This window comes from Argiope bruennichi, chromosome 8 (genome assembly GCF_947563725.1).
Source record: "Argiope bruennichi chromosome 8, qqArgBrue1.1, whole genome shotgun sequence".
Classification (NCBI taxonomy): Eukaryota; Metazoa; Arthropoda; class Arachnida; order Araneae; family Araneidae; genus Argiope; species Argiope bruennichi.
The window spans coordinates 23,357,978-23,368,120 of NC_079158.1; the positions used below are offsets into that span (position 1 = coordinate 23,357,978).

The 10,143-nt window shown below is 25.0% G+C and overlaps 1 protein-coding gene across 1 annotated transcript; it reads right to left on the minus strand.

Moving 5' to 3' along the window:
* Nucleotides 1-848: 848 nt before the first annotated feature.
* On the minus strand, nt 849-9,105 carry LOC129981439 (enkurin domain-containing protein 1-like). Its single transcript, XM_056092277.1, has 7 exons — nt 8,976-9,105; nt 6,699-6,840; nt 6,019-6,185; nt 4,215-4,382; nt 3,083-3,213; nt 2,835-2,971; nt 849-1,181 (listed from the first exon to the last, which is right to left on the minus strand). The coding sequence occupies exons 2-7, from the start codon at nt 6,826-6,828 to the stop codon at nt 1,021-1,023; spliced, it is 894 nt and encodes a 297-aa protein (XP_055948252.1). The 5' UTR covers nt 6,829-6,840; nt 8,976-9,105; the 3' UTR covers nt 849-1,020.
* Between the last annotated feature and the right edge of the window lie 1,038 nt (nt 9,106-10,143).

Consider the following 10,143-nt stretch of genomic DNA (forward strand, 5'->3'; position numbering starts at 1 on the left):
ATAATTCAAATAGTGATTTTGATTTTCAGAATTATCCAACTACTATGTATATTATGGTCAATGTGAGAAATCAGTTATTGATAATATCCCATATATAAGATAAAATACTTCTGTAATAACAAAGATTTGCATAAACTGCTTTCTTGTTAATACTCTAATTAGTCAGAATTGAGTTTTGTTTGAAAATAAATTTACTTGCAGATACTTTGTAATGTATACTTTGCAGAGGACAAGATTTTTGTTAATTTTCAATGTATAATTGATAAATACAAAACTTGTAAAAACTCTCAACATATATGCATCAAATTTTTCTCACTTTCCAGTCTCTTAAATATCTAGTATATTACAAAATTTTAGTTCTTAAGACTAGCTTTCAAAAGTAAACTGAGTATAAATGGTCATTTTGAACAGTCCTCCCCCCCCCACACTTTTGTGCTGATTTATTTATCAAAAAATACACTATCATTTCAATGATGAAAAACTAAACCTTAATTAAATAACAGTTAACAAAATTTCACAACATTTTAAATTAAAGACCTTATTATCGTTATTAATTATTACAATAGGTAAATAATTCATTAGATTTTTTTTTTAACTACAACACAACATAGTGCTTTCGCTGTTTTTTTTTTTTTTTTTTTTTTTTTTGAAAGAAAAAACATTGGAACTTGTATTACTCCTGGGCAACAGTGATTAAAATTTACTGATATTATATCCATTATAAATTCATTATAAAATTTTCATGTTACTTCACTTAAACATATAATTAAACTCTGCTTATTTATAATGTACTAAATTAAAAACAAACTTCACTTGTCAAATATATGTATATATTTCATATATATTAGTCATAAACAACAACCAAAAACAGGATGCATCTATATCTTCCAACAGCTAATACATCAAACATTCATACACATTATTGAACATGCCAATAAATAATTATAAAAACATTCAAACATTATGAGTGTTTCTCATAATATAAAGAAGTCAGTCAAGATATTTCTTTTAATTATATAGCTATGTGTCATTTTTTATCAAAACTTTTGGTCTTGAAAATATTTTAATACCTTCTTCTACTTTTGCTAATTGACGCTCTAATTCTTCTTTGTAACTTCTTAGTCTTACTGTGTCATTCCGTACTGGCAACACTGCAAGGCTCTGAATTATTTCTTCTTGATCTGAAATCAAGGAGAAAAATTATAATTTCACATCATGGATCATTAATAATAATTTTAATTATAATTTCACATTTGGATCTTTAAGGTAGGCAAGATCATCATTTATTCATCTAAGGCACTAAATAGTTATGTTTGTTGATAAAGAACCTTTGCATTCAAACATTCCATGAACTCGCAACACAAAATTACAATTTATATATAAATATATTTTTTGAAATATAATTAATATACTAACAAGTAAATATGATATTAACAACATTCATCTTTGCAAATAAAATATCCATGGAAAAGTATGGAACAAAAGGACTTATCATTGGGTCACATATTATTGTTAATAAAAATTTCCAATAATGTAGGTCAATTTAGAATAAAACATTATGTTATATATACATTCTCATCAATTACAATTCTATTTGTTGATCCTATTATATAATTTAGATTGGTTTATTAATGTAAAATTTTCCCTATAATTTATGTTACAATTCCTCTGGTCTCATTAAAAAATATAACACTGTGTATCACATAAATGAAAAGATAAACTGGTAGTAATAAAACAAATATTTTAAACTTGTTATGCATTAATTACATTGAATCAGTATAGTGCCAATATATCAGATATTATGGATACATTTTTAAAAAATCATCCAATTATATTAGTAAGCAAATATATTTACATCAAAAATTCAATTGCACAAGTTTAAGCAATACAGTTAATTAACTAATTTAATATAGTAAATCCAAATTATGACAAAATATTAGGTCAAATATCTATGATATTTTGTTTAGGCATGTTTTACTGTTAATTCACAACCATTTTAGTTAAATTCAAAGCTGATCTTTTAGAAATCCCAAAATATTCCTATTTGTTTATTAGTTTTTAAGTATGGAAGGAGAACTTGATGACATCATTTAAAATCAGTGGAATTGTATTGCAAATCTGACATTTTGCAAGTTATTCGAAACTGACAATGGCACAAATGTAAATGAAAAATTGTGAGTATTTAAATGCAACTATAAACAAAATTTTGGTCAGATAGTTAGAAATACTACTAATATAAAAAGTATTTCTTATATAGTATAATACTTTAAAACAATATAACAAAATCATTGCATATAATCCATATTGATTATAAGTTATATTTATTTCATCTGTTATTTAAAATATTATATATGAAGACAAAGGAAAATTCCTTGAGTTTGCAATGTAAAAAAGATGACTGTATCCAGAATGAATGCTGCTTTTTAGAAAATGCAATTATTTTCATCAGAAGTTTTGAAATACATTACAATTACATATATATACTATTTAACTCAAATAGAGAATCTGTTATTTTTCAAATGCAAATAATTGCTAATTAAGAAAATAATAGCTTTAATAAAAAATTTTAAAACTTTTAATGTTTTTTATCAAGAATCTCAACAAAAAAACTTTTTCATTGCATGATTGAATTAGATTTTTTAAGGATTGATTTGGAGGAATCCCAAAAGTTATACAGCAAAGTTAGATTCTGCTATTTATTCTAGATCTGACCTTATTAAGTGATAGAGATAAGAATAATATCACCACTGACAACAAAATTATTAGTACAATAAAACTGATTCTACTAAAATTTTAATTTCAAATTGGAAATGTTATTCAAAATCAGCACTCACTTTTTTTCAAAAGTTCTAGTGTTTCAATTCTCTCCTCATCAGGAAGCAAAGTATAACCTTTTGGAATACTTGCTTCTTCTCTAAGTTTGAGTTGCCTTTCTCTTTCCAATTCCCACTGCTTCTTCCTTTCTGTTAAGCTAGAAATGAAATCCACATTGTTAACTGTATTAATTTTAAAACCAGCTTACTAGAGAAAGAGACCTAACCAACATATTTACACTACAAAAAATTTTGAATGACCAACTTACTAGTTAGGAATTTGACCTAAACGATGAGGCATTTCTGGTTTTCTTTTTGAACTAGTTAAACTATGAGAATTTTTTTCAGATATGATATCACTTCTAGGAGTTTTCATATCTTTATTCACTATCTCTAAATTCTGAAAAATAAATTAACAAGAAATAATTTAGTCGATAATGTAACATTACTTAATCATTATTACAAGATTTACCTAAGATAATCACATATTGATTAAATGCAGAACAAATTTTCAGCATCCAAAAAACTTGTAGGGGAAAAAAGTACTTACAATTTAAAGTTTACCATTTTGCTAATAGATCAGCAACAAATTAAATGGATCTAAATCTAAGAATTCTTGTTCTTTATAGCAAAGAAAGAAAAAAAAAAAAAAAAGGAGGAAATGCTTTGTATACTTGGAAATTAAGAAAGAAATTAATTAGGAAGAAATTAAGGAAGTTTCAGCAGATTCTCTAAGTAGATACACAAAAATATATATTTATTATACCAGACTATAATATAAAGCACACATGTTAGAATTGCTTAAGAAACATATAATCAATTTTTTTCAATTTAAAAAAAATATATATTAAACTTAAGCTCTTTGCATGAACAAAGAGCTCAAACAAAAAGTTTGGTATCTTTAATTTGAAAATGAAAATTTCATATCTTTTTATTTCCATTAACTTTATTTTAATTCCTCTCAAAAGAAAAATTCACAAGATTTAACATTGCATAATTGGATCCCCCCCCCCCCCGGATATATAAGTTTAAGCTCATACATTCAAGAGCTTTTCTAAACACATTTGAATTTTTAAAATCAATGTGAACAAAAAGTAATCATTAAGAGCTATTTATAAATCAATCACGAGTTAAAACTAAAAATTAATTTTTATAAATTAAAACATAAGATTTCTTAAAAATAATGCATTCTGATAAAAACAAAAAAAAAGCAACTGAATATGACATTGCATCAATATCTATTGTAATAATTATGTGAAATAAAGTATATTCTCAGTTTCAATCCATTGAGGAAATTATAAACTACTTATTTGCAACTGCAATCATGCATTTTTGTTGAAAACTTAAAGTACTAAACATCAAAATAAAATTAAAAATATTTAAATATCAAAATGTCCAAACCTGGTCATTATCTTCAGATTGATTTAAATCAGGAAGGGACCTATACTGTTGTGGAACACTTAACCTCTCAGACTTTGGTCTTAAACAAGGAGAAAGAGGAGGCTGACTTCGATGAAAACCAGCAGTTTTAGGTGGATTAGTGTATAAATTTTCATCTGCTTTTTTTCCCTGATTAACAAAAGAATTAAAAATAACTCATTGAAATATTAAAATTTTAAACATACAAAAAAAGTAAGTTTGATTTAGAATTTTTTTTTTTTTTTTAATGAAATTGTGAATAATTTCCTCTTGAATTATTAAACCTAAGCTTCCTAGATTATGGTTCTGAGTCGAGATGAATAACAAAATTTTGGGGTAGCAAAAACCATGACATTGTGGCATTTTATCTCAAGATATTTTTAATATTAATGGTCATAAATATTTGAAAACACTCTTTTGGTTAAGTTTAAAATTTATAAAGGGCCAACATTTATTAAAAATATTTTAATCTATCAATTAATGTTCAATTTAAGCATCTTGTTTTCCTTTGCAAAAATATATTTGCATTATGGAAAGATATATAATTTCATTGTGGGTATTTTTTGAGACAAAAAGTCAGACCCCGACTCAATTAACTATCTTGTAAGAATGATGAAAAAACTATTTATTAATAAGGTAATGAATTTATGAAAAAATGAACTGGCTGTAAAGAAGTATGCAAAAAATTGCATATAGTAAGATTGCTTGAAATTTGAATTAATTACATCTATAATATATGTCGTCACAGAATTATTTTACTAAAAACCCAAAAACCTGCAAATCAAAGATTTTATTTTAAATGGGAAAAAAAATGTTAAATTGTTCACGTTACACAATTTTTTTTATAAATGTCATTCAAGAAAAGAATATTTGGTTATTTTTACCTTACATAAATAATTTTATAGAAAATGCTTAAGTGCACAAAATGAACCTCATAATTTTTAATTAAAGGAACAATTAACAATATTTACTTGTTTTTCAATGATTTATGATTAGTAAATTGCAAGACCTAAATAGATCTTACAAAAAATAGAAAAAGCAAGTTTAAAACCTTTGAATTGATTCAGACTGATTGATTCAAAGAAAGATTGCCATATTGGAATAAAACAAAAATATTTGGAAGTCCTGATTGAAGAAAGATTCAGATTGATTCAAAGAAATGTTGCCATATTGGAATAAAACAAAAATATTTGGAAGTCCTGCAAACAGAAAAATAAAAAAATAGTAAAGTGACCAGATGCCCCAAATTATCTGGGAGGATTCTTGTCTTTCATTATCTGTCTGATATTGGAAAAATATACATACAATATCTGGATTTCAAATAAAACTTCTTAAATTGTCCTTTAAATAAGCAATCTATTTTTATATAAAAAAATTAATTTAATTCTCATTAATTATAACTTTTGAAAAATTCTTTATCTGACTTAACTTATACAAAAAATGCAGTTACTTATTTTTGAAAATAATACCAACTCCATGTTGTAATTCTTCTCAATAGCATTTAAAGTCACTTGCACAATTTTAAGTTATCAGACATAGCAAATTCAAGAAAAATGGTAGCCTCATATTCCAGATAAGGTGAAAGACCATCTTAGTTTACACTCTTTTCTGTCTGCTTTAAAGCCTTTTCAATAGCCATCTGATAATTTTAAGTGACATTCTATAAAATAACATTAAATATAAAAATCGATTATTACAAAAATGAATTTAATGTGCAGAGAAACATTAATTATAATAAAAAAGTAAATAGTGTTATAAATTAAAAAAAAAAACAGACAAAACTCACATTTGATTGACTAGGATTTATCAGTATTTTAGACTGTACTTCACGATAATGATTGGGAACTCTAAGAGGCCTCAAAGGTTGCTTTTCTGCAAGCTTTTTCTTTGCTTGAGCTTGGATTTCTTTCAATCTCTTTAAATTTTCTTTCATATAGTTCTTCTGTGGCGATTCTAGAATATTTTCAGCACATTACATTTGACAGAATGTTTAAAATTTCATTTTTAAAAAGAATTATATTTACTGAAAAGCTTAGTAAAAAAATTTCAGATCTGACTTCAAGTTCAAAATGTCTAGAAATGCTAATGGTACAGAAAATGAAGAAAATTGTGTTATTTGAAATTAAATTAGAATCCAGAATTAAATATCCAGCTTTCTGTTCTAATAGTAGACCAGTAATAAATAAATATGCATTCATTCAAATTAAGAATTAAATCAATTTTTTCAATGTAAATTTTTCAAAATACTAAGAAAAGAATTTACATGCTCAAAGCTACATTGAACCTTTTTAAATTACTATTTTAAAACACAATGTTGATTTAAATCATATGAAATGATAAATAAAAAACATTTATACAACATGTAATATAACCACAAATTTTTACTTAATAATTTTACGGCAAACGAGATTCCAGAAAATATTAAATTTTGTTCTATTTCCAATATTATGCATGTATTTAACCTACTAGGTCTGGAAACAGGTCCTTTAGCCTCATTTTCAATTTCGTCTAAAAGATTCATGATTAATGGGGACTGTGTCCATACTTTTGGCAACGCTCCAACAGTATGTGGTCTACGAGGCACTTCACACTCCATTGCTAATGATTCCTACAAAAAAAAAAAAAAAAAAATCAATTCATTGATAAACTTTTCCTCTGCACTTCCTGGAGAAAGATGTCAATACGTCATTTCAAAACCAGGAACCTAATTTAAAGATTTTTTGTTTTAAGCAATATCTTAAAAATGAATATTCAAATAAACAGCTTAAAAATTCCAAAAGTATCAATCTTTAAGAAACAATTAAAAAATACTGGTATATATTCATATAGAATAAAAAATATCGGAAATAACATACTAAGCAATAAAAAATACAAATTATTTTTCTCCAAAATCAAAAATGTATAATACATTTTCTACTGCCATTTTTTTTTTTTTTTTTTGCTAAAAATAAAATAAAGTAACTATTAAAAAGTAAAGTTTTTATCTAGAGGGTTCAGTTTGCAATTTAATAAGTTTATGTTCATCTGTTATATAATACCACAGATGGAAATCCTAAGGATTTTCTAATAATTTCCAATGATCATTTCTTAGCAAGTGGTGCTTTTTAATCATGAGATTTTTAATATTTTATTTTATATATTTTTTTTATTTTATTTTTCTCTATAATCATAAGTTGTTTGACACCTTTTATACTATTTCTAATGGTCATTTCTAAGTGAGTGGTACTTTTTAATCATGAGATTGTTAGAAAATGTTAGATATTTCCTTTTAAATTGCATTGAGATAATTAATCAATATTATTTATATTAATAGGCTTTTTCTTTACATGAAAAATATTCAAGAAAAATCTTGCTAGAAGATTAATAAAAAAAAATAAGAAAAGTGTAAAAATTTAAATTTAAAATTAACTTTAATATTTCTAATTAAAATATTTTCTCAAACTTTTAATTAAAGTATTATCCATAATTTTATTTTAACACAGTTCATAAAATTAATTTTTTCAGGTGAATTCAAACTTAAAAAGCACTCTAATTTCAAAACTGTAATGGTTTCCAACTTACTTGTGCACTACAGAAATGGCTACTTTAACTGCCTTATATTGCTAATGAAGTAATTAAGGCAGTATTTTCTATCTTTGGTATCACTCAAGATAGAAAATTCACTTTTCTGTTAAAATGTAATTTTTTTTAAACTTTTTTTTTTATTTTTAACAGCAAAATTACACTGTTTTTCTCCAGTGGTTATTACTCACTGACAATAGTAATTGTTTTCTCTTTAAATATTCAAATTTAATATAATTGGAATTACAGTCTTTTTTCATTAATGACTACAACTATTTCAAGACTCTACAGCCTGAAAGCCATTTATCTAACCTTATATTATATTATATATATATATATATATATATATATATATATATATATATATATATATAGAGAGAGAGAGAGAGAGAGAGAGAGAGAGAGAGAATTTGAAGGTTTCAAGACTTCAAATACATAATTTATGATTTGCTATTGAGAGATAATTTAATTTACATTAAATGTAGTAAATTCACAAATGGAGAGAAAGAATACAGATATTATAATCCAAGGCATTATTTTTTCTAATGCAGCCTATGAAGTATTAACAGTCATTTTATTATTCACAAGAATGTATAAATTATAAAGTATTAACAAACTGCTAAGTGGGAGAGAAAATTTCTATTGCTTTATATATAGTTTAAAACACTGCATGCATTAAATTAAAAACCCAACGCTGAGTTCAGCTATTTTTTTTATTATAAATTTTGCAGTATCAAAAATAAATTGTGAATTTAATGAGTAACTTCGTGGTCAGTTTTCATGCATAAAAATAAAAAAAAAGTCTTCAATCTACATTGCTGCAAATTTTGATATCGCACAAGTAAGTAATCTCCATATTTGTACTGGATTAATTAAACAATCCAAATAGGAGGTGAAATATTGAAAATGAAGAGAGTGACATTTTTGTAATGATTTGGCTTTCAATATAAGTACTTTGAAATTAAAATTAAAAACAAAAGAATCAAAAAATTTATCATAGGTTTTATTTACTAACAAATAAGAAATTGCATAGAACTCTTAATTATTATTTTTAACTTAAAAGGAATTTTTTAGAAAAAACTACATGACAAAACTTTCTAGAATATTTTAAACAGTCGTATTTTAGACAAAATTCCAAAAATAAACAATTACAAATTTTATTTAAGTTATAAAATTACTTACTGTATTTTCTACGCTATTTAATGAATATTCATTTTTCCACAGCGAAATTATACCAACTTGGGAATTGTGTTTTCATAACACACCATTATGTCAATAAAAGCATCTGTTTGTTATTGACAGTTAAGAAATGATGTTGCCATTTGGGTCAAATAAATGTTGACTGCCTGCAGAAGCTGGCCACCAACAGATCTTAGCGGTTAAAATATCACTCTAATGTAGTATAAAACGAATCATTGCAAAGAGAATTTAATGGAAAAAACTCATTATTGTATACCGAATTTTATCTTGAATACGTTAGAAAGGATAGACATTAATTAAATTCTAATTCAAATTCTAATTAGATTATTTGTTAATGAATCAAAATATTAAAAAAAAAAAAAAATGTTTGAAGCACAAAATAGAATTCTAATTTCCATTTGCTATGCAAACAGAATCCTCCTCAAAATCATCAAATAAGAAGTAGATCAAACATTCATTAGAAAAACAATTCAGGTGTAATTAGAAAACTAATCTGTCAGTGAATATCCTTTCAAAAAAATGCCATATCTAAGTGTTTTTACCACCCTGTTTCGAAGCTATATTTATAAAATGGTTGATCCTCCCAAATTATATTATTTAATACTAGCCGCCTTTGGCAACCATATAGTCCCCAGGATAAATGCTCGCTCAAAATTTCAATTAAATATTTTATGTAACTTTGTCCCTCAAAAGCTTCTTCAGTAAAATATTGTTAAGCTTCAAATTTTGATAGTCATGCAAGAAGTGGAGTAACAAGATTGGGGCAGGCAGGATACATGCCCTCGCTCAGTTTCTTGGACACTCAAACTTAAGGAATCAATTCATTATATTTTAAATAATTAATAAGCTCTTATTCCCAAGAGTTTTAAAAAATAAAAATGTTAGAATAGAATAGATAATGGAGAAAATTCTCTGTGTAAAATTAGCATAAAACTTTCTTACGAAAAAGCATTTTTTGGAAAGCTTCCAAAGCATTTTTTTTAATAATTCTTATAATTCTTGTGATGCATTTTATATTCAAGGACTATCCATACATAGCGATCATTGTGACGGAATTTGTAATGTTTAGATCATATGAATTCAATTTTTTTTAATGTACTATTATTTAAGTTTAACAGCACTTTCAATCTTCGAAATCACTTAAATCAGT

What these genes read in the sequence shown, in the direction of transcription:
- LOC129981439 (XM_056092277.1), bottom strand. Translation starts at nt 6,828, where the DNA reads ATGGAGTGTGAAGTGCCTCGTAGACCACATACTGTTGGAGCGTTGCCA. An exon ending in TTAGGTCAAATTCCTAACTA is followed by an intron (nt 2,972 to 3,082) that starts GTAAGTTGGTCA and finishes TTTCATTTCTAG; the next exon opens with CTTAACAGAAAGGAAGAAGC. An exon ending in ACTAGAACTTTTGAAAAAAA is followed by an intron (nt 1,182 to 2,834) that starts GTGAGTGCTGAT and finishes CCTTGATTTCAG; the next exon opens with ATCAAGAAGAAATAATTCAG.